Source organism: Saxophila tyrrhenica (assembly GCF_035928015.1).
Source record: "Saxophila tyrrhenica strain CCFEE 5935 chromosome Unknown scaffold_11, whole genome shotgun sequence".
NCBI lineage: Eukaryota > Fungi > Ascomycota > Dothideomycetes > Mycosphaerellales > Extremaceae > Saxophila > Saxophila tyrrhenica.
Genome location: NW_027041743.1, coordinates 776766 through 801832, shown reverse-complemented (window position 1 = coordinate 801832; position 25067 = coordinate 776766). Strand labels below are relative to the sequence as shown.

General features: G+C 55.8%; 12 protein-coding genes across 12 annotated transcripts; 8 read left to right on the top strand and 4 right to left on the bottom strand.

The window, feature by feature from the left end:
- Window positions 1-21: 21 nt before the first annotated feature.
- LTR77_007385 (uncharacterized protein) lies at window positions 22-2716 on the top strand (the record flags this gene model as incomplete). The annotated part of the gene is made up of 5 exons (XM_064804622.1): window positions 22-102; window positions 153-534; window positions 594-1641; window positions 1691-2039; window positions 2084-2716. The coding sequence occupies 5 exons, from the start codon at window positions 22-24 to the stop codon at window positions 2714-2716; spliced, it is 2493 nt and encodes an 830-aa protein (XP_064657392.1).
- A 1199-nt stretch (window positions 2717-3915) lies between these two features.
- Window positions 3916-5106, bottom strand: LTR77_007384 (uncharacterized protein; the record flags this gene model as incomplete). The annotated part of the gene is made up of 3 exons (XM_064804621.1): window positions 3916-4484; window positions 4537-4956; window positions 5010-5106. The coding sequence occupies 3 exons, from the start codon at window positions 5104-5106 to the stop codon at window positions 3916-3918; spliced, it is 1086 nt and encodes a 361-aa protein (XP_064657391.1).
- An 817-nt stretch (window positions 5107-5923) lies between these two features.
- Window positions 5924-6694, top strand: LTR77_007383 (uncharacterized protein; the record flags this gene model as incomplete). The annotated part of the gene is made up of 1 exon (XM_064804620.1): window positions 5924-6694. One exon carries the CDS (start codon window positions 5924-5926, stop codon window positions 6692-6694), a length of 771 nt encoding a protein of 256 aa, XP_064657390.1.
- Window positions 6695-7128: 434 nt separating this feature from the next.
- LTR77_007382 (uncharacterized protein) lies at window positions 7129-7923 on the top strand (the record flags this gene model as incomplete). Its single annotated transcript, XM_064804619.1, has 1 exon — window positions 7129-7923. The coding sequence occupies one exon, from the start codon at window positions 7129-7131 to the stop codon at window positions 7921-7923; it is 795 nt and encodes a 264-aa protein (XP_064657389.1).
- A 349-nt stretch (window positions 7924-8272) lies between these two features.
- LTR77_007381 (uncharacterized protein) lies at window positions 8273-10185 on the top strand (the record flags this gene model as incomplete). Its single annotated transcript, XM_064804618.1, has 3 exons — window positions 8273-8987; window positions 9431-9536; window positions 9615-10185. 3 exons carry the CDS (start codon window positions 8273-8275, stop codon window positions 10183-10185), a joined length of 1392 nt encoding a protein of 463 aa, XP_064657388.1.
- A 328-nt stretch (window positions 10186-10513) lies between these two features.
- LTR77_007380 (uncharacterized protein) lies at window positions 10514-11341 on the top strand (the record flags this gene model as incomplete). The annotated part of the gene is made up of 1 exon (XM_064804617.1): window positions 10514-11341. One exon carries the CDS (start codon window positions 10514-10516, stop codon window positions 11339-11341), a length of 828 nt encoding a protein of 275 aa, XP_064657387.1.
- Window positions 11342-11764: 423 nt separating this feature from the next.
- LTR77_007379 (uncharacterized protein) lies at window positions 11765-12688 on the bottom strand (the record flags this gene model as incomplete). Its single annotated transcript, XM_064804616.1, has 1 exon — window positions 11765-12688. One exon carries the CDS (start codon window positions 12686-12688, stop codon window positions 11765-11767), a length of 924 nt encoding a protein of 307 aa, XP_064657386.1.
- Window positions 12689-13344: 656 nt separating this feature from the next.
- Window positions 13345-14256, bottom strand: LTR77_007378 (uncharacterized protein; the record flags this gene model as incomplete). The annotated part of the gene is made up of 1 exon (XM_064804615.1): window positions 13345-14256. The coding sequence occupies one exon, from the start codon at window positions 14254-14256 to the stop codon at window positions 13345-13347; it is 912 nt and encodes a 303-aa protein (XP_064657385.1).
- A 503-nt stretch (window positions 14257-14759) lies between these two features.
- Window positions 14760-17223, top strand: ASE1 (Microtubule bundling protein; the record flags this gene model as incomplete). Its single annotated transcript, XM_064804614.1, has 2 exons — window positions 14760-14870; window positions 14929-17223. The coding sequence occupies 2 exons, from the start codon at window positions 14760-14762 to the stop codon at window positions 17221-17223; spliced, it is 2406 nt and encodes an 801-aa protein (XP_064657384.1).
- Window positions 17224-18868: 1645 nt separating this feature from the next.
- LTR77_007376 (uncharacterized protein) lies at window positions 18869-20332 on the top strand (the record flags this gene model as incomplete). Its single annotated transcript, XM_064804613.1, has 1 exon — window positions 18869-20332. One exon carries the CDS (start codon window positions 18869-18871, stop codon window positions 20330-20332), a length of 1464 nt encoding a protein of 487 aa, XP_064657383.1.
- Window positions 20333-21878: 1546 nt separating this feature from the next.
- On the bottom strand, window positions 21879-23908 carry TIF3 (Eukaryotic translation initiation factor 4B; the record flags this gene model as incomplete). The annotated part of the gene is made up of 4 exons (XM_064804612.1): window positions 21879-23047; window positions 23101-23637; window positions 23756-23809; window positions 23905-23908. 4 exons carry the CDS (start codon window positions 23906-23908, stop codon window positions 21879-21881), a joined length of 1764 nt encoding a protein of 587 aa, XP_064657382.1.
- A 349-nt stretch (window positions 23909-24257) lies between these two features.
- LTR77_007374 (uncharacterized protein) lies at window positions 24258-25057 on the top strand (the record flags this gene model as incomplete). The annotated part of the gene is made up of 2 exons (XM_064804611.1): window positions 24258-24345; window positions 24510-25057. The coding sequence occupies 2 exons, from the start codon at window positions 24258-24260 to the stop codon at window positions 25055-25057; spliced, it is 636 nt and encodes a 211-aa protein (XP_064657381.1).
- Between the last annotated feature and the right edge of the window lie 10 nt (window positions 25058-25067).

Genomic DNA, 25067 nt, shown 5'->3' with positions numbered 1-25067 from the left:
GGCTGGACTTCTCGCAGCGTTATGGCCTCCACGAGCATTCCATACCACAAGCTGGTAGTCCTAGGGGCAGGAGGCGTAGGGAAGACGGCGCTCGTCATTCAAGTACGTCGGCGCGAACTTCTTACCTCTCGGACTCTGCTCAGACATGCTAGCTAGTCGTCGGCGCGTTCGTTGCTGAGTACGATCCCACGATCGAGGATTCCTACAAGAAGAAGGTGCATATAGACCACGAACCGTGCATGATTGACATTTTGGACACCGCCGGGCAAGAAGAGTATTCGGCCATGAGAGAGGAATATATGAAGACCGGAGAAGGATTTGTCTTGGTGTACAGCGTCTTGTCGCGGACGTCGTTCGAAGATGTCCAGATCTTCTATGAACAGATCATGCGGGTCAGAGCTGCACAGTCGACCGGCCCAAATTCTATCCTACGATCACCGATAATTTGTCTGGTCGCGAACAAAGCAGACAGCGAAGGTGAGCGGACCGTGTCCACGAGCGAGGGTTTTGCGCTGGCCAAGAGCTCGGGTGCATGTTCGTTGAGTCTTCTGCGAAGACCCGCGTCAATGTCGAGCAGTCTTTCTACAATGCAGTGCGTCTCATGCTCCAGCAGAGGCTGGCATACGGCCATAGCGAGAAGCAGTCCATCATGGACGCCGTAGAGGAGTTTCGGAAGGAAGCCAACTTCAAATCTGTTCCGGGGGGCAGGAGAGCCTCCCTCCTCTCTTTCTTCTCGTGGAGTAGGTCTTCAACGCCGCGCCCTCAACATAAGGCACGAGCACCACTCAGTATCGTCCCACAAGCTGCTGTCGATCAACTGCTGGTTCAGGCTGCCAGGAGAGATGACAAAAAGACGGTCAAGCAACTGCTTGATATGGGAGCGGACCCTGACAGCCCTTCAGTACTGGACGGAAGCGCACTGTATGCCACTGTATCAGTTGGCCACGAACAGATGGTCAGACTACTGCTCAAGAACAAGGCTTCCGTGAATGCGCTTGGTCTTGCAGACCAAAGCTGCCTCCACGCCGCAAGCCTCGAAGGGCATACCACATTGATTGAGTTACTGATAGACTGTGGCGCTCATATCGAGGCTCAGAGCGAGAAGTATGGAACTCCGTTGCTAGCAGCTGCGGCACGCGGTCAGGTGGGAGCCGTGCGAACATTGTTACAGCATCGTGCGAATGTGAACGCTACCGGAGGCATATACGGCAATGCTTTGCAAGCAGCTGCCTGGATCGGGAACGTCGAGATTGCCCAAATCCTGCTGAACTCCGGCATCAATCTGCATGCGCGAGGGAAGGGAAACTCCACCGCTCTCCAAATTGCTTGCTGGGCCGGCAAGCATGAGGTTGTCCGTCTTCTGCTACTTCATATACATGATTCCAAAGGCAAGTACGGAAGCCCTTTGAGGGCCGCCAGTGCGAATTCACATTTTGATGTCATGAAGCTGCTTTTCGAGTTTGGTGCAAAGGAGGAAGATCTTGCGAATGATGTCCACAACATGCCCGAACACAGCCATGTGCAGAGCGATGGTTCAAATCACAAGAGATCGCAGTCTACTCCTATGAGCGTAACACCAAACCCACCAGAGCTGGCTTCGCAGACCACAAGACTTCCTGATGATCCCGTACGCGCAGTGCGGTAAGCTCACTGAGATGCATGATCTAGTGCCTCGCTGACATCAGTACAGCGACAAGTCAAACCAATGGCTTAACCGCATCGCAGAGTCCGACTTCAACAGAGACGTTGTCCTCGCCTACTCATCAAAACGCGGAAGCATCAAAGCAGAACGCGTCAAGGTAGCTGTACTGGACACTGGCTATGATCCGGACGCATCGTTCTTCGACCGTCCCAGGACAGACCGGATCAAGGGCTGGAAAGACTGGGCCGACGGCTCAGAAATTTCTGTGGACGAGAGCGGTCATGGGACGCATGTGGTGTCTCTGCTGATGAAGGTGGCTCCATATGCGGACGTTTATGTTGCCCGTGTTGCTAGGAACGTTGACGGTCTGGGAGGAGCTGGTGAGAGCATTGCGAAGGTGAGGTTGATATTCTGGGCGGTCTTCCGTTGAGCCAACATCAGCGACGACAGGCTATCCTTTGGGCAGCAACCGAATGGCGTGTCGACATGATCTCCATGTCCTTTGGCTTCGACAAAGAGATCATCGTCAACGGCGAACCCGTCATCAGCAACGCCATCAACGAAGCAGTCCTCAAACGCTGGGGCTACATCTTGTTCTTCGCTGCCGTAGCCAATTACGGCGGAAACCAGAAAGAGATGTTTCCAGCATGCCATCACAGTGTCATCCCTATTCGAGGCACTAACGCTCTCGGCGTCTTCCAGGACTACAACCCACCTCCAGACCCGAATGGCCCTGCCGTATTCGGCACGCTTGGAGTGGAAGTGCCAGCAGCATGGCTGAGCACCCACGATGGTCTGGCCTATAAATCCGGGACGTCTGTCGCTACGCCCATCGCTGCAGGCATCGCCGCTATGGTCCTCAGCTGCGCAAGCCTGTCGTATGCGGATCGTGTGCCTTCGACGCCCAACCCCCTGAGACATCTGTGGATGAAAGGCGGGATGCTGTCGGCTTTCCACTACATCTCGACATGTATGGAGCCGAGGTGCTTCTATATGAGTCCCTGGACATTCATCCAGAAGAGCGATGAGGAGAGGAAGGCATTGTTGATCGTTGCTACTGCCAATGCGAGATGATCCGGTCCAGAGTTTGGTCCCGGAGACCAACCATGGCCAGAAGCTGGCCGTTGTTCGAGCGCAGTCCGCAATCAGGAGCATGTCAAGATCTGATCGGGACTATGCCCTGCCAGTCAAGGCGATGCTGCGGCGCTCCGACCGGCCAGCAATGCCAGGATAACATATTGCGCGAGGTGCTGTTGGAAACATGGAGTCTCCTCTGGCAGTGTCGCCCTCCGGCTTCCTTGACGAAAGTGCCGATCGCGTCGATGGTAGACATCGTCATTCTTCAAACCATCCTGAGAGCACCACTGCGGCTTTAGCTGCTCCCTCCCTGGTCAAGGCGGGCACAGCAAATGCAGCTGGCTCTAGTTGCAGGAAGGCATGCAACTCCTCCGCTGGCACAGCTGGTGACACAAGGCCGCTTGCTTTGACCGACGGGCATCGATGAACTGAGAAAAAGGGAAATTAGGACGTTGTGCTGGACTTCTGCCCTTCCTTTGAATGAGGTCCACTTGTCGAAAAGGTGAAAAGGTCAAACGGTCATCGAAGATCAAGACTCCCTTCCCAAGACCTCACCTCATGCCCCGGCCCAACCTCGGAAGCGCCACGGCAAGTATTATATTAGTATCCATACCCGAACTACTCCAGCGAACGTCCTCGTGGCCAGCACTTGTTCTTCGACCCGCTATAAATCTCTTTCAAAGTCTAACCAGCTCTGTCATGGATTTCATTAGAAATTCACTAGCCACCTGGGACAGCGAGTTGGGACAACGGAGAACCGATAGTGCTGCCTGTGCAAGCGATTGGGGAGTTGTTTCCAGTGGTTTCCTTCATTCAACACCAGTTTCGGTTTCACAAATGTGTCTTCGAAAGGGGTGGTTGGGACTACGGGTCTTCTTTTTTGGCTTTTCTTTTGTGCTCCTTCCCCTTTTGGACATTTTGCTCCTCTCATGCTCTGCACTTTCGAAGAGTTGATCTATTCATATGGAGTGAAAGTCTTGCACATCATTTTGCTTCTCGTTCAGAATTTCTTTTACATACAAGGGTTCGACAACAGCGCCATGTAAGAGTACTGGTATCTGGCATTGAGGTATTCGTGGATTGCAAATGCTCATGCTTCGTTATGCTCTGTAGGCAACATCGCTCATGCTTCATACATACGCAAGAGCCAATGCTTTTCCACTTCCAATCACAGCCTATGGATACTCATGTCCTTCCTAAAGCTCGTCCTTTGGCGTATCACCCTTGAACCTGGCCAGGATGTTGCTCCTGCTGATCAGATCGTCCATCTTCTCCGGCGCCAAACCACCCTTCTTAATCATGCCTTGCAACCTTGCCAGCTCCTTCTCGACGTATGACTGGTTCTCCTCGGTCTTCTTCGCGACCTTGGCGTAGTACTCTGCGTACTTGTCCGAGACAGCGCCAGCGGCCTTCTCAAGATCGCTGTAGGCCTTGGCACCGCCAGTCTTGAGGGTGGACACGATCTCGTCGAGTGAAGGAATGGTTCCGGCGATGGCATCGAGTCCGCCACCGATCGTGCGGTGAGTGCCAGCCTTGTCGTTCATGAACGAGATGAGGTCGGCTTCGGAGCGACCACCGGCGTATGGAACTGCCTCGGTGGAGCCCTTGGGGTAGTACTTGATGGTCGGGTAGCTCTTGACGCCAGCCTCCTCCGCGGTAGCTTTGGCGTTGGGGGCCTCGCAGTCGACTTTGGCGATCAGGACACCGTTCTCCGAGGCGAAGTCCTGGGCGACCTTCTCCCATACTGGAGCGAGGCTCTTGCAGTCTGGACACACGATTAGCATGTGAGCAAGTAGAGCGGGCATGATCTAACGTACGTCCGCACCACGGCGCGGTAAATGCAACCAAAGCGTCTTTGTCACCGCCAATCTGCTCCTTGAACGACGAGTCCGTTAACATCTCGACGTTGCTTGGTGCCGCCTTTTTCGTCTTTGGCTTGATGCCAGTCTTGTCCGAGATGAATGTGCTCAAGCTGTCGATGTCCCTCCCACTCTTGTAGTCCTCTGGTTTGTCGCTCTTGCCGTCAAACCACTTCAGCGTAGGGAAGCCTTGCACACCGAACCGTTGCCCGAGGCTCTTCTCTGCATCTGCATCAACCTTTGCGATGATGACCTTGTCCTTGGCGAACTCGTAGGAGGAGGCCAGCTCTTCGTAGATGGGGGCGAGGGTCTTGCAGTGGCCGCACCATGGTGCGAAGAACTCGACGAGGGCTGGCTTGCCGGACTTGAGGACGATGTCTATAGACAAAACATTAGCAGGGCAGGCAGGGGTATCGAGTTGGCCTACTCACCGTCAAAGTTGTCTGGCTTGAGATCAATGACCGCGGACGCTGCTGCTGAGCCCAGCACAGCCAGGGACGCTGTGAATGCTTGTGTGAATCTCCCCATGTTGAACAATAACTATGAAAGGTCCAAGTGTGGTGGGAATGTTGTTGTTGCAATGGGCGGTCGAGGTTGATATGCGGTCCAAGCCTTCGAGCCTTCCTAGTTTGTCAGCTGGCAGACAACACCTGGCAGTCTTGACCTCGATCCTTCGCCACCGCCATTGCCTTCCCGTTTACTGATTATTCTCTAGCCCTTCAAAGGGAGCGATTGCGTCGGCAAGAAGCTTCGTGAATCGCTCAAGATACATGTACCGTCACTTCTCCGGACACCAGCACGGGGGGCTCTGGAGCGAGTAGATAGGACATTTGGACCTGTCGCAAGAGCCTCAATACGCCAACAGCAAGCCTGTCTAACACTTGCGATTGCCAACAGGCAATGGCAAACCAGTCTTCTTGATGCAATGCCTTATCCTGCCGCGAGCAGACTCACACGGTAACGCCCTCTGTCGTCGGTAAGGGACATTGCTCCCGCTGACTGTATAAACCCTTCGAAAACATGCTGTATAGGACCATGCTATCCACATCATTAGGCCACTCTTCTCCCCACGGCCGGCCGCTCTACTCGACAATGAAGATAATTCCTAAACAAAGCGGACTGCAGTTCGTCTGGATAAACGATCACGTGATCGCGCTCATCATCACATGTCACTCAGCATTCACTCTTCTGGTGACGCAAGCTGCATGGATATGGCCGCTACCTGCCGAGTGAATCTTCATACACCTAACAGCAATTCACCGCTTGCGATCCCTTGCCTTCCTCTTCCTTTTCCTCCTGCCTTTGTACACACCAGCTTTCCCACCACTGAAGGGCCACTGCAACAATGGACAATAGCCCGCTCAGCAGGGTACCCCGGGAGATCCGAGACGCCATCTATATCCTTGCTCTCCAACACGACCACAACATCACATTGCGCGATGCGACGAAACGCGGCAAAGCCAGGCAGCTCAAATCAACCAACGACTGGCTGCGCTACGCATCCGTCCTCGCGCTGCCCCTAACCTGCAAGCAACTATATCTCGAAGCGACACCCATTCTCTTTCAGCTCACCGGCTTCACCTTCAAGACGAGCATCCAACCCATCCCACTCTGGTCCGGCGACCCGAGCAAACTCGCCGCCTTTGCCGACTGGATCGACCACAACATCAATGAACGCTCCACTTCAGCCCAAAGCATCGACTTCGATCTAGGTTCCGTCGCCGCCGAATCGTTCTCTCCCGATGGGTACTTCCGCCAATGGGTCACTCGTCAACTTACTAGGGTCATCAAGCGCGGCAACAGCCCTCGTACATTCTGGACCGTGACGCTGGCGATCACGGATGTGTTCACCCTCGAGACACAGATAGTTCACGTCTCGCCTTTTACTCGTCGGTCGGAATGGAGGTCCAGCTTGAAGTTCTGCCACATTCCAGTGATCGGCCCAGCGAAATCCATTGATTTGGCGCTGGATCCAAGAAAAGAGATTTTAAAGGCGCAGGTCAACGCTGGCGGAAGGAGCTGGCAAGAGTTTTACGCAGATGTCGGTGTGATGGAGGGCGTGGGCGATATCGTGCAGGCTTTTGTTGATGAGGTACAACAGCTTGTCGAGGCCTAGTCTAGCGAGGATTTGGGATACACGAAAGCGCCGAGGACTGATTTGTTCAATCATTTCGGGTGGTATTCCACGAGCTAAGTGTGCCAACATCAAAGGGGTGATGATAGAGTGTAGGTACTTTTGCATCAGGCTGGAGGTGAGTGAAGGACGTTGGGGCGTGTCACATCACGTTGTCTGCGAATCTTAAGTCAGCATTCGAGACCTCACATCACAGTTTGTCTGCGTTTGAAGTGAAATCATGCCATGTCACGTTTCCTGCCTTTCTCTGTACTTCTTTCGCTGAGCAAACACTAGTCGAGAATGGACCCCCTCCTCGTCGCAAGACTCCTCACTCAACGCCCGTGACTTCCGCATATCGTCCACCACTCAACAGTGCCCCGGTCGCTGACCAGCCATCATCAGCGCAACACCCTCATCCGCCCCGTCACCCGAATATGGAACCCTTCCCACTCCTCAGGCTTCCCCGCGAGCTTCGCAATCGAGTCTACAGCTTCGCACTACGAACAGATCCTGTCTACGATCGCGAAGGCGAGGCTTACCTTGCACCGCGAGATGACGCAAAAGGCGGACTGAAGCTGCAATTCCTCTCTCACCGACGACGTGCGTTCCGAGAGCTCACCAGAACGAACAAACAAGTGCGAGAAGAGGCCATTCAGATGTTCTTCTTGATGCATCCTATCACCTACAACACTACCATCCTCCGATCGGAAATCACCAAGTCATCTGGCGAGCTCGCTACCTTCCCCAACTGGATGGAAACCACCGTCAACAAATACTCCGCTCCAGCTCGCTTCACCATCCTTCTCGGCCATGCCACCACCAACGAACTGCAATCGGGCCAGCCGATCCGCCAATTAGTAATCGATGAGCTCGTGCGAACCATACGGCATGCACACGCCAAGGATACCGTCACTTGGTGCATCAGCATCAGGGTCGTTCATGACGGCCAAGCAGACATGGGATTGCGTGAGTGCGGGCTCTCATTCCCGTGTGTAGAGTTCAAGCGTCTCGCGGTGACGGCTTCTGATGAGACCATCAAGCTTGTTCTAGCCGATGCGAAGTCCGCAGAGATCAAAAGGCTGGAAGGACGGCTCGGAAGCTTCCGCCGATTGACGACGGGAAAGACGAAGAAGTGGGAAAAGGCTTTTGATGCGTACTGCGAATATCTTCAGCTTGTGGGTGAGCTGATGCAGGCATTCATGGATGAGATTGAGGAGGGGGTTGCGTAAGGCTGGGTCGACTAGAGAGGAGCAGTAGGATCGTTGGTGAACGTCTGGGGGATATGCTGTGCGGATGGCGGTTGCGTTTTGCCGTGGTGCCGTCGCTCTAGAAGCTGCTATGCATCGGCGAAGGGGTAGAAGGGGCTTCAAAGGTCTGTGGCTTTTCACTCGTTCATATCACATGCATCCACATAATCTCTGCCTGCTCAACCTTACGTCATGTTACGTCAGTGTCTCTGCTGGTTTTCTGCATGTGCATGCGGCTTTTGAAGACTCAGAAGCCCCTTCTCGTTCACCTCCCTTCCTTCCCGGAAGCTCAAACATACCACTACTTCACACCTCAAACGACTGTGCGACCATGGACGACAGTCCATTCAACAACCTCCCCCGAGAGATCCGAGACCAAATCTACGGGCTCGCACTACGCCACAACGAGAACATCAAGATATCGCTTGTGGGGGCTCATGGGCGACCGAGAGCCCTCCCCAGCTTACCTTTGAACACTCTTGCCCTCACAGCGACTTGCAAGCAGCTGTACCGCGAGGCAGGCCCGAGGTTCTTCGAAGTCAACACTTTCCAGCTAAATACCAAAGCCTTCCGACTCGACTACGCAATATCTGACAGAATTCCAATCCTCGTCGACTGGTTCACCAACATGACCGACAAGTATTCTGTGTCTTCCTACCGCATTGCTATCCACTTAGGCGCTTGTGTACCCAGAGCGCTGTGCGATAAGCACACACCGTACGGATCCGTCAAAGAGGAAGTGGTTGCAGCCTTGGAAGGTGCCTCCAACAGACGGACGAAACCGATGGTGAGCTTGAGGGTCCTTATCGAAGGATACTGCCGCCATTTTCCGAGAGCCTTCGATTTCCACGACATGCCATTCAGGCATCCTCACGAAGCCATCGCCCGCGCATCGCGCCAATGGCACGCAGAACTTGACGCTAAGGGGGACGAGGATCGGGATCAGTTTTGTCGATTGTCAGAGCACAACAGCCGCCGAAGTGCAGAAGAAGCTGTCGGACAGGTGACGAGGTTCATGGCCGAGATCAGAGAAGCCGTAGAGGAGAGTAAGGAGGAAGCTGAGGGAGGTCATGAGGGTCACGACATATACTGAACATGGAGTTGCTGTCAGCGTAGGCGCGCCAGTAAGGATCGAGGGTGCGATCGCTACGGCGCACTACATGACGACGGGATTGATCCATGATACTACATTGAAGCATTTCATGGTAGCCTGCAATAATCCCGTTGGGTCTTGATCAGCCATTCACCCGAAATCCTACAATCACGTGACGGTGTATTTCTACTCTAAACCGGGCAACGCTTGGGGGCTGTGCATGGTGACTCCTCTCCTCTGCATCGTATCCCCTCTTCCCACATCAACAGTCTCACATTAACGTACAACCACAACCTTTCTTCACGATCATGGAGCACAGCCAACTCGCTAAACTACCACAGGAGCTTCGCGATCAAATATATGCTCATGTTCTGCAACACCATGACACAATCTCAGTCTTCACGATGGCGCCGAAGAAGGCCAAACAAGTAAAAATCAAAGCCAGCATCCTGGCAGGCCATCATCCACACTTCCTCGCGCTCCCGGCTACTTGCAAGCAAATGTATGCGGAAGCTATGCCGATGTTCTTCAAAAGCAACTCCATCAAGTTCAACATTGGGCGCTACTTCTCGTGAAACAGGGGCAACGACAAGGCGAAGAGGAAAGAACTATCCCGCAGGCTCCAAGTGGTTCGCCAGTGGATTGAAAATACCGTGGTCGAGCACTCCTCCACCGTTCGCGCAATCGATGTCGGCCTTGGAGACCTCAACATGATGTCACTCGAAAACCACCCGTGGCGACAGCGCCTCTCAGCCCAATTGGCTTGCATGGTCATGACACTGGAGAGCCCTCGTATAGTGTGGACGGTGAGCCTCACGGTTTCCAACGGGTGGGAACTGTGTGCTTTTGCGAACATCCCGGTGGCATTCCCTCTCGAAGCTGCCAATGAAGCGGTAGTCAAGAGGAAGTTGTGGTTGAGAGAGGTGCTAGAAGTAAATGTCTTGCCTGCCGAATACGAACGTAGGTACAATCGCCTTGGCCGGATGGTTGCGAGGCTCATGGATGAGACGAGGCAGTCTGTCGAGGAGGCGCGGCGAGGTGCTGACCTGGGGACTGGGAGCATCCTGAGTGGGCCAGCTGCTTCGAAGCTTTCGATCCAGGAGCATGGAGCGGAAGTGAGGCAGGCTGTGGTCAGGACGCTTGATAGCTAGAGCAATGCAGGGTGGGCGAAGAACTGCATGCCGTTGTCTTCCTATAGTTCGAAGACTGCTTTGGCCCGATGGTACGTTGACTAATGTCAAGGCGGAGCGTCAGGCGAACCAATGCGCCGGTCAGGCGGTGAAGCTGTCCAACTTGCGATATGCCTGCGATATCCTCCACATCCTTTCACATGTTTTGACGTGGATTGCCTTTTCCTCAATGCGGTTACACTGCGTCGAGCTAGCGTGGTGAAGCTTCTGCCTTGTCCCATCCGGTGAGTCAGAGGAGTCTTACTCTTACATATACTACCATTCACCAACTCTAATATACCCACACACGATGGGTAGTGAAATCGTAACGATGGACAACAGCCCTCTCCATAAACTCCCACGGGAATTGCGCGATGAGATTTATGCCTTTGTGCTGCAACAACCCTTCGACATCCAGCTCATCACCGTCGCCACGGATGACGCCACGGAAAATGTCAACAAACCTGTTGTCGAATGGATCCAATCACCGCATCGCTACAGACTCGCACTCACCACAACCTGCAAGCAACTGCACGAGGAAGCAAGCCCGGTGTTCTACCAAGTGAACAGTTTTATGCTCAACACTCCCTGGCGCAGGCCTGACGGGAGGAACGTACAACCACTTCAGCATGGTCCGCACCACCTCGATGCTGTATCCAACTTCCGGTCTTGGATTGACTGCACGCTCAACAGACATAAGACCCACGCTTCCGACATCACCATTGATCTGGGTGCGAGGGACCTCCAGCTCCCCACAGCGCAGCTTCTGCCGGACCAGACGATTAAGCAAGTTGTTGGAGTGATTGCAGCGAGCAGAGATGCCCGTACGAAGTGGGCGGTACGGCTCATGTTTGACGCACACTCTCTCAAAAAAGGAGGACGAGATCTCATGGTTACGCTGTTCAACGGGACATGTTGGGATTTTCCTCGCATCTTCTTCCCTGCTGCGTCGTTGTCGGCGCCCCGCGAGTCCATCGAAAAGGTACTCCGCCCTTTGCGGAGACGCGCGGAGGAATGCAGTACGTCTCAGCAAAGCTTGCACGACTCACTGGAGGTGCTCGAGCAGATTGGGATTACACTTGAGGCATCAATTGGAGACCTGCAGAAGGCTGTGGAGAAGGCCAGGGAAAGTACTTGAGGCGTAGTGCGTGCTTGATGAAGACGTGTGCTTGATCCGGCCGACCAATATAGCAGCGAAGACGCCAATGATCCGGCAAAAACTCCACGGCGAGAACTCGCGGTCAGGAGTAAATGTGTAATCAGGGATAGGCTGCAACAGCTGCTCTGGGATGGCTCCTCAGACACTGAGACCGGAGGTCCAAAATTACTGGGAGGGTCATACGAGTAATTTTTGTCAAATGTATTGAATCAATACCTTCTTTCGTGCCCACGTTCGTGCCCACGTTCGTGCCCGTCTCCCTGTCCTCACAAGGACCACGACCACAGCCAGTCTCCCACCGTCGCATTCTTCCTTGACCGATCCCTCCATCCCACACCCATCTCTGCAATCCACACCATCTCCCGTCTCTCGCTTCTTCGCCTGCACTGCTCTCTCATACCCTCACCTCCGGTCCGAATCCCGGCGCTCGGCTCGATAGCTGCGCCCCACAGCTGTTATGAGGCCTGCTTTAGCGAAGACCACAGCGGCGCGCTTCAAGCGATGCCCAAGACAACCTCGCGACGAACGCTTTGGCGCCACAGCACCGGAATATGCCGGCGGTGGCTCATCTTCGTCTTCGGGGGAAGGGTCTTGATTGTTCGAGGGAGCCGCAGTGGTCGAGTCTCCGTTGGAAGAACGGGTGCGCCTTGGGGGTCCGTCGTATTGGCGAGGAATGGTCGAGTTATTCTGTTCGCCGTTTGAGCCGATGTACGCATAGATGTTGTGTTCGTCTGTAATGACATGACCCACGTTGCGAGTGGAATTTCCGTTTGGCTGAGGAGCATGCGGGCGGTGATCGAGGTGGCGTTGTTCCGAAGCATCACCGGCATCTGACGAGCTCACACGTAGCCGTGTACTATTTCGATCCGGACGTCTAGAGTATCGTAGAGGCGGTGTCGGCTGTCTAGACCCGTTCGTGTTGATGCTTAGAGAACGACGAGCGGTGGGTTGCACATAAGAAGGCGGAGGGCCTGCGTAAGCGTTGCCACGTGCCGGAGTCGCGCGGGAAGATCGCAGATGTAAAGATTGCTGATGTTGGCGGCCGTCGCGGTGTGTGCCATGCGTGCGCTTTAGTTCCGCCGCACGTTCAGCGTACATGCGGATCACGCGCTCGCGAGGACCTATCCAGCGCTCACGGGGAGCTGTCGGGCGCTGGCGAGGACCTGTCGAGCGCTGGCGAGGACCGGGATGCTGGTGCAGGCCTCGCAAGTACGGGTTGCCGGTTACCCTACTTGGGCGGGAGGAGGGCGTGAGCAAGGGGCGACGGTCGTCATCAGAGGTAAAGTTGGCGGTCCTGCCGGAAGCGCGGTTGTGGGAGAACAGCATGGTTGTTGCTGGCAGAAGAAAGAGGTATTGTCCGCGTGGGTGATAAAGTCTTTTGTCTTCGAGATCGTGTGGTGGTTCGATGTCGAAAGCCCAGAAGATCTTGGTCGAAGTGGTGTGAAAAGGTGTGTCGGAGCCGGAAGAGACGCGAGGAGAGGCTCGGATGTTTATTAGCATCATCTTGCCCGCGTGAATTGTGGTATGAGGCTCCCGCAGTAAACAAGCGGGTGGATCCGCAGAAGAGTGAATGCGAGTGAGCATTCACCCAGATTCACGTGAGTCGTCGCTCTGCGGTCCGAATGTAAGCCTGCTCGGCTTCATGTATATACGGTAGGTCGCCATGAGGTATACGATGAAAAAGATTCTTCGAACTGCCACAGCTGGTGTGGCTCGTTCAGTCAACAAAGGAACTTGAGTAGAGCCTCGAGCCGTGACAGGCTGGCTGCAAGCTTGTCAGAGGTGGAGGAGCGGTTCTTATGATCACGGAGAAGGAGAATGTGAGACAATAATCGTGGGACAGCAAACACGCAATTGCGTTGACCTACGGTTCTCCTCTCAGATTGCTGCCCAAAAGCCAGGTCTTACCGCCAAAGCAACTAGACGGAACCCGGCGCCGTTTGTGCCAATTGCTTGCCCCCATCAACACCCTCGCATAGGGCTCATATCCTACTAGAGGCGCCTTTGAAGACGAGCCAACAGAATCCAGCAAGCAAAATCGCCAGAATCCAAGGGGCAGCTGTCTTGGCCTTCTCGATTACGAGCTGTCGCTGGGCGACCTCGTCGAGCTCTCCAACAAGAGCGATGCAATCCTCGAATAGCTGCTGGGAAGCTTCGATAACGTCCTGCCTCTCCTGAAATGTTAGAAGCGTCTCCGCCTGCACCAGTTCACTCTTGTATGATGCCTTGATGTCCTCGCCATCATGTGTGCCCTCGAAGGATAGGAATGAGATGCCTAGCAAGTCACGGCTTGACTGGGTACCAGCATCGTCGGCTGTAGGAAGGGATTGACCCCAGAACTCAGGTCCTGCTTTGGCCAGTTCCTGCCGGATCCAGCGGCCACCGCTGAAGATTGCCATGTACATGACCCAGCTGTATGCGATCAAGGTATGCGGCTTCGCGTGTATCTCTTCCGTCATCCGCTGCAGCACGAGAAGCTGTCGAGCGCTGAGCGGACCAAGACGCCTGTTGGTGATGGAGGAGAGGTGCTTGATATCATCCTGAAGCCGAGCGGACCTCTTCAATTCGTCTGGTCGCAGACTTGCCAGCCATTGCCGGACTAGAGTATCGTACGAGTCGCCATTTTTCCCAGGCCTTTGCTTCGAGGACGTTGCCAAATCTGACCAGACCTCTTCAAAGGTGAAATAGATCTCTGCGAATGCAGCCAGACCTTGCCCATACAACGCTGGCGTCCCTTGGTGCGGTGGAAGCGCGAGCGGGAGTCGGTCAACTATCAGGCGGTTGAGCTCTGTGTGCTGCTTGCGGGTGGCAGCGTTAATCTCTGCTGGAAGTATAGTTCTTTGCGTAGCTGGTGGCGATGGCGATGGGGAGGGCGTGAGGAGTTGCCCAGCCATATCTGCCTCAGGGGTGGACTGTGCTGTGTGCGAGCAGCGATAGATATATCCGGAGTATCATGTTTGCTCAGTAGGTCGTCCCACGCGATCAATCCACAGTCACAAAAAGTCACGAGGGTCTTTCACATGTCGTCTGCGTCAATTGATCTTGGGATAAGGTTTTAAGCTCGTCCGCACGGGTAAGGTTCGCCGACACGGAAGGAACGTTGCTGTAGTTACGGCTTGGCAAAATATCGGCCAACGCCTTCGCGTACTCTACTGCAGCCATCTGGAGACCAACCGCTAGCACCAACCCCAAGACACTATCCAAACCGCAGTCGCTCATCTCATCAAGCAAACACATACACATAACACTCTCTACAGCCGCTGTACAGCGCGCGCAGGCAGGAGATTCACCGCGCCGACCAGCACAACATACCAACTCTGCATTCCTCGCCAGAGCACCCCACATTTGATGGTCCAGTAGTCGGCATCGCGAGCTGCTGGCAGCGCAGAGAACGGCAATGGACACCTCCTACCTGTCGCAGCAGGTCACCACCATCATCGAGCGACTGCACGGCTTCTTCGACGAGATAGGCGTCGCCAGCCATGAGCGGGACTCGCGGGAGTCGGAGGTCAGTACCTAACAACAACAGGACTACAGGAGGTCGCGCATGCTAACGGATCCGGCAGCTCTTCTCCGCCCTCTCAGAGACCCTCCATAACCAACTCAACATCGTCGCAAAGGAGAAACATGACCTTACCGAAGAGGCCCAGCGCCTCATCAAGACCATCCGCCAGATGGAGCGATCGCTAGACGACTCGGGACCCGACGACGACTATGAATCTGAACGCGATGGTCTCAAGGTCTCTTTCCCGCTTCTGGACTGCATACAACATCTCAAGGACAAGCATCATACCATCTCGAAGCTGCATCGCGAGCGCTACGAGCAGGTCAAGAAGCTGGTCGAGGCGCTGGAGTCGTATGCTTCACATCTGGAGCCTTCGTTTGTTTCCATCAAGCTGCCCCCGACCTCTCCGAACGCCAAGGTACCGCCGAACTTCGACTTGTCGCCTACGTACGTCGGCAAGCTGGATAACGAATTCACAAGAGTGTACGAAGAGTACAACAGGCGTATTTCGACTGTGGGCCAGATTGCGGACGAGATCATCAACCTCTGGTCGGAGCTCGGCACACCACAGGCGCAAGTCGAAAGCCACATCGTACAGTACGCGCGCGAGTCGCCGGAGCAGCTGGGTCTGCATGCGGATGACCTGAAGCGCCTGACTTCGAAGCGCGACAAGCTGGTGTCTGAGAAGTCTCAGCGCGAGCGCAGATTGAAGGAGCTACGGACGAACATCGAAGGACTGTGGGACCGTCTCGGGATTGAAGCGTCAGAGCGCAAGCAATTCCTATCTGCCAACCGTGGCTGCGGACTGAGGACGATCAACGAGTTCGAAGATGAGCTTAGCAGGCTGAACGAGCTGAAGAGGCAGAACCTACATCTCTTTGTTGAAGATGCGCGCTTCAAGCTGCAAGAGCTGTGGGACAACCTATACTTCTCTGAAGAGGAGATGCTGGACTTTGCGCCTGCATTTTCGGACGTCTATTCGGACGCACTTCTGTCAGCACACGAGCAGGAAATTACACGCCTGGAGACTTTGAAAGAACAGCGCGCACCAATCTTGGCTGCTGTCGACAAACACAGGAGTCTTATCAAGGATCGCGATGACCTAGAGAAGAGCAGTCTGGATGCGAGTCGGTTGATGGCCAAGGGTCCTGTGAAAGGAGAGAAGCGTGACCCGGGCAAGTTGCTGAGAGAAGAGAAGATGCGGAAGCGCATTGCGAAGGACCTGCCGAAGGTTGAAGCAGATCTGAGGAAGACCCTTGAGGCGTGGGAAGATGAATACGGCCGGCCTTTCTGTGTACATGGCGAGCGGTATCTGGACGAGCTGGAGATGAACCAGGCGAAGGCGAAGGCACCACCCGCCAGAAGCAAGACTCCGAATGCTCTTCAACCCGCGAGAGAGGCGCCGAAGAGTGCTGGAAAATCACAGCCTCCTAGCAGGAATGGCACTGTCAGAGGTGCGCCGCCACCCAGAAGCAAGACGCCCACAGCGATGGCTGGCCGGAACCCAATGGCAGCCTCCACCATGTCCAGCTCTGTGATGGGATCGTCCATGTCCAGCAGTCAGAGGACCAGCCCATCGAAAATTCCTGGCGCATCCCGCTTACCGATGAGCACACTACGAGATGGCAACAACTCACCCGAACGCCGCCTGAACGGCGCAAAGAGCCACGCAGACCTCAGCAAGACCGTCCGCGGCGGCATGGGACCACCTAAAGCCCCGCCGCCAAAGATGAAAGACCTCTTCGTCCCGCCCACCCCAACCCACGAGCAAGAGAACCCACACGAACTCGAACGCAGCGCCAGCGTCGTCCGCCACGTCGAACCCGAAGACCCGTACGATGACCGCCACCACCAGTCCCGCCCTTACCAACACCATCAATCCCACCACCAGCAAATGCACTCCTCTACCATGGGCCCACCTCCTCCCATCCAACGACCCACCTACCCCCGCTCTGACGCCTCCTACACCACCACCTCCTCCGGCCGCCCGCTCAGCCGCTCCGACTACCCTCGCGCCCCGCCCTCGCGCCAGACCAGCAACACTTCCTCATTAATGTCCGGTAGCGTCGCCTCGGGAGTGAGTGGCAGCGAGAACTGGGAGACGTACACGGACCAGAGCGATGCGGAGGAGGCGGATGCGACGGAGGCTTATTGGGCGAAGGTTAAGGCGCAGCAGGGGAGGGAGTACCACGGGCAGGCTCACGGGCACGGGTATGCGCAGGGCTATGCCCAGGGCGCAAAGAGGCCGGCGCCGATGGGAGGGAGGATGGGGGAGATGAAGAGGGTGCGGGAGGAGAGCGAGAGGGAGGGGAGTGAGGCGTGGACGGATGAGGGGGATGTGGGGGATACTTATTGATTCTCTCTCATCTTACCCTCTACCGACGACGGAGGAGATTCGATTCTTGAGAACAGCTTGGGGATGCAGGAGGCTTGGAGACGACAAGATGAAGGCTGGACTTTTGTTTACGACGGCGTTTGGGTCCGAGGGAGGGCAGCATATGGTATTGAGTGGCGAGGTGTTGGTGGGCTTTTGGTCTGACAGTATGGATACTTGAGATGGTGCTGAAGGAATGCCTGGCAAGCGGCGACGCATATCTTACTGCCCGCTGGAGGGAAGAGACGAGAAGGCCGGCTCTGAAAGTGCGATGGAATGTACTTTAGCGCATTAACGATTCTGAACGACTTCAAACATTGAACACAAGAACTTCCTGAACACTTTTCTCATCGCTTCCCGTTCCATCTTTCGGCTTTTCCGACTCTTCAACTTCCCATCTTGTCTTCACCTCGCAGCTCGCCTATCGGACAACATCACTCCCGTCGTCACCCCGACATCGCTCCACGCACCCCTCTCCGCCGCCTACTGCAGCTCCGCCCAACTAATGCAGCGTAGCTTGCGTAGTTTTGCGTAGTAGGAAAGTGTAAACGCTACGATGCAACAAGCTTATCTCCAGCCATTCATCGCTTTTGCTCTTCGTGAGAGCGAGCTTTCATGCGCGACATTGTTACTTTCACAGCAACAGCTTTGAGATTGGGGTGGTGCACATCTGTACTATATCGGGATATCGCAGGCGGTGCGATGTGTGGGGAAGCGAGTGTGGGTGGGCTTCTGGAAGGGGTGTGTAGATCAAGATCAACTGTCTGTTGTATCGATCTCATGGGGGTGTCAGCGAGTAGATGATTGAAGGTGATGGAGAAGCGCTGTATCGTCGAAGTGAGTATGCAACATCAGCATTCTCTGAAGAGCGACGGTCGAGTACCACGAAAGACCGCCGCCCAACGGCCTAGACGCTGCCCGCCAATGAAAGCGTACCGTGGGCCTGGTAATCGATCGTCTTCTCAACGGGCCGGCGCCGGATCGCTCTGCCTGAAGAGGAAGGACGTCGTGCCCTGTCATCATCCTTCGCTTCAGCTGAAGTTGAGACGACAGCAAGCAAGCAACAAATGTCCGGAAATGCAGATGCGATACATCGCCCATGTACCAGTGCAGATATGCAGTCCCGGCGTATCGTCCGAAGTAGATGATGCCACGCGACAGAGTCTGGTACGCAGCAGGTCCTTATCAGTGACCTGATGGTTCGCGGAGGGGCCAACCAACCACTGGGAAGGTTGCGGTCATCCCACGCTCGGCTGCCTTGTTGTCAACGGACGTGGTAACGCTTCCAGCCCTGCGCTGCACTGCACCATCGCGTCTTACAATACTACCTCGTCTTCCCTTTCTTACGTTCCTATGTTCTCCTATGGTATTTTTTAATAGTCCAGCTACCTGAGTATCACGAGCGATCAGCATGACAAGCATCCCAACCCAACGCTTCATCCCGATTACGACATAGAAATCCCCGGCCCGGTACTAGCAGCGCGTGCCTGAGTCCGGACGTCAGAGACCGCTCGATTCTGCCCATGAGGCCGCTTGGGTCGCGTGGCTCGTAAGGGAAGAATTGCTGTGACACACTGGTTCCACCTTTCCTCTTCTTTAATCCCAAGGGGAGAAAAGAGAAGACAAGATGTTGGTGCCGAGGTCTTTTCGCTATAACGCTGCGCCGTCGATGCGGGTGTATGATGAGAAAGAACAAGAGTCAAGACGGAGAAAGAGAGAGCCGAAGATCGTGAGGGCGGAGAACAAGACGAGACCGCAGTCGCCGGTGCGCGCGAGGACGGAGCCGACGAGGGCGCCTACGCCGCCGGTGGATGTACCTACGACGCCTGAGAGGACGCCGGTGATGCCACCGAAGAAGAACGAGAGGGTGGAGAGTAGGGCGAGGAGTAGTGGTGGGAGGAAGAGCTCGAAGCATGACCCGAATGCGCTGCCTCCGGCGGTAGCTGCGCTGCTGGCAGTCACGCAGATACCTCGACCGAAGCCGAATCAGTTCCGCCGGCGCTCAACCACTGCAGATCGAAGGATCTCGATAGACGAGCTGGTGAATGAGTGGAAGAGCGAGGAGTCGCTCAAGTCGAGCTATGGCAGCAGTCCGACTCTGAGTATGCTCCTCGAGGAGGACGATGATGAAGAGCACCAGCCTACGCCGCAGAACGGAACACCTGAAGAGGGCAACCTGCACACGCGGTCAACATCTCTCGACTCCGTTCCCTCTCTCTCAGACGACAACCGCTCCACGCTCTCTGGCGGCAGCCTACCCACCCCCGGCTCCCTACGAAGCCGAAAATCCTACTCCAACTTCAAGAAAGAGAAACAGCGCTCCCTCCCAGCGTCCGTAGACTGCGCCACCTCGCACCCCCTCGCCTCTCTCCCTTCCTCGGACGACGACGACGAAGGACCCCCCGACTTCCTCCTCACCCCCACCACCCCGACAACCCCCAAGCCCAAATCCTCCTTCAAATCCAACCTCACCACCTCCTTCGCCGCCCTGCGCAACGCCCTCGCCACCTTCAGCGTCTCCTCCGTCTCCCCCTCCCAACGCAACCCGAACTCTCCAATGTCCGACGACATGCTCTGGTCCCACCCCTTCCTCTTCCCGCGCTTCAGCCCGGAAGTCCGGCCCGCGATCGAGGGGACCCCGACGCAGGCGCAGCGCCGCTACCTCAACCCCCTGCCCCTGACGTTCGAGGAGCAGGAGGCGCCGTATCAGATGGCTTTGCACGCTCCCTACCTCGCGGAGCAGTCCGTCGAGGGCAAGGCCGCACCGACGATTCAGATGCAGACGTACTCCCGCGGTCGCCGGAAGGCGAGCTCGAGCTCAAAGAACCGTTCTTCTTCCTCAAACCCAGACCCTCAATCCGAAGCCGGTCGAGCGCTCACCGGCAGCGCGGGGGTGAGGCAGCGAGAACCGAGGGAGAATTCCGATTTTTTGAGGGTGGTGGTGTTGGAGATGAATATGCGGAGGGAGGGGAAGTTGGAGTATGGACGGGCGAAGATTTGGCTGCCGCCGATGGTTGTAAGGGAGAGTGGTGGGGGGAGGGAGGGGAGGGTGCCGAGGAGATGGGTGGGGGTTAGTGTTGGGGAGTGTTGATGTGAGTATGAGGATGTGGTATGAAAGATGAGTGATGAGCGTTCGAAGCGATGAATGGATAGATGAATCACGGCATCTTTGTTGTCGAGCAGGTCAGTTGGTGTGCGGAGCAGCGCAGTGGGTGTACGCCCTTGAAACATTTCTTCGTACTCGAGAAGAATATAAATATCACATCATCCCCTCCAGCCAGTCAGTCAGTCAGTCTATCGCCAATTATCTCCGACCTCATCCTTCATCCTCCCTCCTGGAATCTCTGCACATGCAACTGCACTCTCCTTTTCTCTCTTAGACATCAATCAAGGGGGTTATCTTTCTGGACGTAATTGGCGACCCCATCACAAGCAGCCATTCCCTCCAAGACCTCGCCACGACGTATTTCACATTCGAGCTCGCCACTCCAACCTCTCCCAGATCTCGAGCAGGTCATTCTACCTTAACCCTAGCCCACGCCACCCGGACCTCGGTGCTAGCATCAACGCATGACCTGCAGCCCAACCGCCTCCGTGCGTTGCGTTGTCCACCGTGGGGGATCTGAGCAATGATGATGCGACCACGCAGATGCTGAACTAGCCGTTCCACGAGCACGAGCTGATGGGCATCGCATCGCTCAACCTGGAGGTCAAGTGGCCGGCACACGGTTCACCCAGCCGAGACTTTCGTCGCGCGCGGAGAAGAGTACGGAAACTGTGCGAGAGCTTGGGGGCTGGTCACGCGTGCTGGGTGGAGGATAGGGGGGGTCTAGATGGTTGGGGGAAGGGATGCCGAAGTTTGTGGAGGAAGGGGGAAAGAAGGCGGGGAGGAAGTGGAGGAAATTGAAGAAGGGGATGAGGCCGGTGGTGATGGGAGCGGCGGCTGGGGCCGGAGTTACCGCGGTGAGGGAAGGGGTGTGGAGATGAGAGCAGTGCCTGCGTAGGCATTGGGGGCGATATCTGCTGGGAGAAGGGGCGGAGAGGAGACGCTGTCACACGATAGAGTGGATTTTAGCATGAAACGGTGAGCTCAGACAGCATGTGGTACGACAGCATATGATCTCACGGAAATGGAAAGGCACGGACACGGCATCAAGTTTAACAGTCTTTCGTTTTCAGAAGCAGTATCACACTAACAACCCGCTCTCCATGCCCATCCGATACCATATGCTCAAGTCTCAAGTCCCAAGCACCCTTCCTCCTCAACACACCGTGAAACGCCATCAGAGCGGATGAAGGAAGCATTACGAGAGTCAAGTAAGCAATGCTGATATGCCCGGTGGCGAGCAGATAGGCTATACAGTCGAAAGAGTACTGCCTCCATACAGTGTCCAGTTAGTACCAGTCCTGAAAGGGGCGCAGTCGAGTTGCATGATGTTGCGGCCAGTTCTATGTCGAAGACCATAAGCCGCCGGACGCCGAAGTGGTGAAGACGATCGAAAAGAGAAGGAGCCGACTTTTCCCGCCTAACGCCGAGCAGGATGAGCATGCTGAGACGCGACAGAATGGAGACCGCCTCCCTGAAACTTCTGTTGAAGACCCGCAAGCCCGATGAAGTCATGATGCTTGCCGTCCCTCTAGGAGGCAAGCGCGCGACCACCGCCAGTGCGACGACCAGTCTTCGGCTTGGCGCTGGAGACGGTGGACCATCCCTCTTCCTCAAGCTCCTGTGCAGTTGGGTCGGAGGCGTCGCCTGCGTTCGACGGGTTCTCGACGACTGGCTCCTGTGGCTTCGTCTCCTTGTCGTGGACGATGCTGCCGTTGGCGTCGTCGTCTTGCTCGGCCGCTTCGGTACCCTCGTCACCTCCCTCGGTGTCGCGCTGGAGAATGCTGAAGCTGGGCTTCTGCGCTGCTGGTGTCTCGCCATTCTCCTTTGGCGCTGGCTTTGTGCCGTTCTGCTGGCGCGAAGCACGTCTGCCCTTCCCGCTCTCCGAAGTCGGTGATGTGACCTTGGTGTCGTCCTCCTGTGCCTGCCCACGGTCTGCACGCTCGGCGCGCGCTGTTCTAGCTGCGGCTTCGCGAGCCACCTTGTCCTCTCTGGCCTTGGCCTCTGCCTCTTGCTTTTGCTTCATGTTCATTAGGCGCTTCTCCTCGGCCTCGCGCTCCTTCGTCGCAGTGTCGACAGGGCGAGCCGCGCCGAATGGTGATGCCTTCGAGTCGGTCGCGGAGCTGGTGGCTTGCTCACCCTCGGCTGTCGATACTGTGCGCTTCGTGAGGTTCAGCCTTGGGCGTTCCTTCGGTGGCGCTGGTGCGGCCGGTGATGACGGGCCTGCTGAGGCTTCTGGTGTGCTGACCGGTGGAGTGTCCGGCTTCATGCTTGAGCGCCACTGGTTGTTCGTCTCTGCTGCAGTTGGGACGCGCTCGACCGACGGCCTCGGCTCGAACTCTCTGCGCGGTGGTCTTGAGCCTGCGTCCGAACGTCCCTCTCCCCAAGAAGCTGGGCTCCGCTCGGTCGGGCCTTCTCTCACTCTGCCGCCGTCGCGAACTGGTGGACCAGCGCCGGGAACGGGTGACAGAGGGCCCTTGCGTGACCAATCTGAGAAGTCGCGTACTTTGCCGTCACCCTCGAAAAAGCCCTTGCGACCGCCACCGCGCTCACTGCCTGCGTCGGAAGCATTGTCGTTGAAGCTGCGGGTAGGCAAGCCTCGATTCGAGCCTTGGCGCTGATTTTGTGGGAGGTCAGGAAGCGGACCTTTGCGCGACCAGTCCGAGAAGTCACGCGAGGAGTCGCCGCCGCGGTCCTTTGCTGTACGAGCTGTTAGTGAGGGAATTAAACATCGGAGACACCAGAAGACTTACGTGGTTCAGCAATGCTGATCTTAACATTTCTGCCCATGAAGTTCGTCTCCGAGTATGTGAGCGCCTTCTTCAGCCCCTCAGGTGTTGCGAACTCAACATAACCGAAGCCCTTGGGCTTGTGGTCCAGCTTGTCTTCCACAATACGAACGTTGGTGACTTGGCATTCCTTGAGGAAGTCTTCGATCTCCGGGGTGGTGACGTCGTAGGTGAGGTTACCGAGATGCGCCGTGTACGGTGGCTTGGTGGGGAAAGGTAGCTGTTCGCGGTCTCCGAAACGTGGGCGGTCTGTGTATCCGTTAGTCCGAGGCTGCGACAGCTCGAGAGTGTTGGTTGGTGTTGTACCGAAGCTCGCGCCCCTGTCACCCATGCCCATGCCGCCTCCCATGCCTCCGCCGAAACCGCTTCCGCTTCTTGCAGACTCCCATGCCGGCTGCGTGAAGCCGCGTCTCTCACCACCTTCGCGGTCGCGTGAGTAGCCTCCTGATGGTGCGGCTGGCATTGGTTGTGTCTCCATCTCATCGGCCCATGATCCTAGCGCTATAGAAAGTCAGCGTGGCTTCTTCGACCTTTACCACACGTCCTGCTCTGTCCGTCTGCTCCCGCTGCCTGCCCGCCTGCTCGCCCGCCTTGCCATGTACTGAACGGTCGCACTCACATTGATTCGTCAGGAACTCCCCCAGATTCATCTTCTCCTGCTTCTTTTTAGGCGCTATAGTCACATCGTTAGCATTAGGTCATATCACTAGCGATGTCTGCCGTGCGCGCTGCGGCTCTCGCGCTCTCGCCGGGTGAAAGTGTACATACCCATGCTGGGTGGCTGTAGTGTGGACTACTGGGTGTAGTCCGGGTGAACCGCTCTTTGCGCCTTCCTTGGTGATCGGTTTTACGTGCGTGCAATATCGAGTGCGCACGAGGTGTTTCGGTGTGTGGTTTTGCTGTCCAGGAGATGTGGTGTCCTGGTCGAAGTGCGGTGCGGTTCAACGATCTACTGCCGAAAGGAAAAGTCAAGAAGAACGCCAAGACCACTAGCGTGAACCTGGAACCGCATGTAGTTCACGCGCTTGCATGCATGAACATATGGGTGAATGCAATGCGGTTCATCGTTCCAGGTCGTCGGTCAGGTCGAGCATGATATGAAAGAGAAAGTCCATCGATAGATGGCGGATAAGAAGATGGTGGCGATGCCGCCACGGGATGCTATTGTGGCAACGATTGAGCCTGCCTTGAAGGTTGGGACGGCATGTGGTAAGTTGATCTCAGATGGTACCTGTGCGCAACTCAAGAGCAGGAAATGATGTGATGACCAGCTCGCCTTTGATGCACATATCATGACTGCGTCCTTCCGCTTTTGTTTGGCCCTGATGAGCTCGCCCCTTATTCCGATAGATCTATTCTAACACGCCATATAGGGACAGCTGGCTTCCTGTTTGGAGGCGCGGCAGGCATTGTCAAAGGCACGACCCCATTCATCTTCGCATCAGTATCTGGCGTTCAGACGTTCGCCCTTGGAGCAGCATTCTGGGCTACCCGCAGTGGCATTGTGCAAGCGTGGACGCCAGGAGACCAACAACTGCCCTCGGCCGACTTGATAAAAGCCAGCACCATTGCAGGTGGAGTTACAGGCGGAGCTGTAGCCTTGCTTACGAGGGGGCGGGCCAACTTCCTACCTGGCGCACTCATGTTTTCCATCTTTGGATTCGCTGGACAAATGGCATCGAACAATCTGTACAAGCGACGAGAGGCTGCTGAACACGATGCAAAGCCGGGCTTCTGGCGACGCATGAGCGACAAGCCTTGGAGTCCGGTGACTGTGATGAGCAACGAGGACTACGCGAAGATGCTGAATGAGAAGCTGCTAAGGGTTGACGCTGAGATATCGATTATGGATGATCGCATTGCGGCTTTGAAGAAGGCGCAAGAGGCGCAAGCTTCAGAAGCATCCTCGCCGAAGGAATGACACCTTCTCT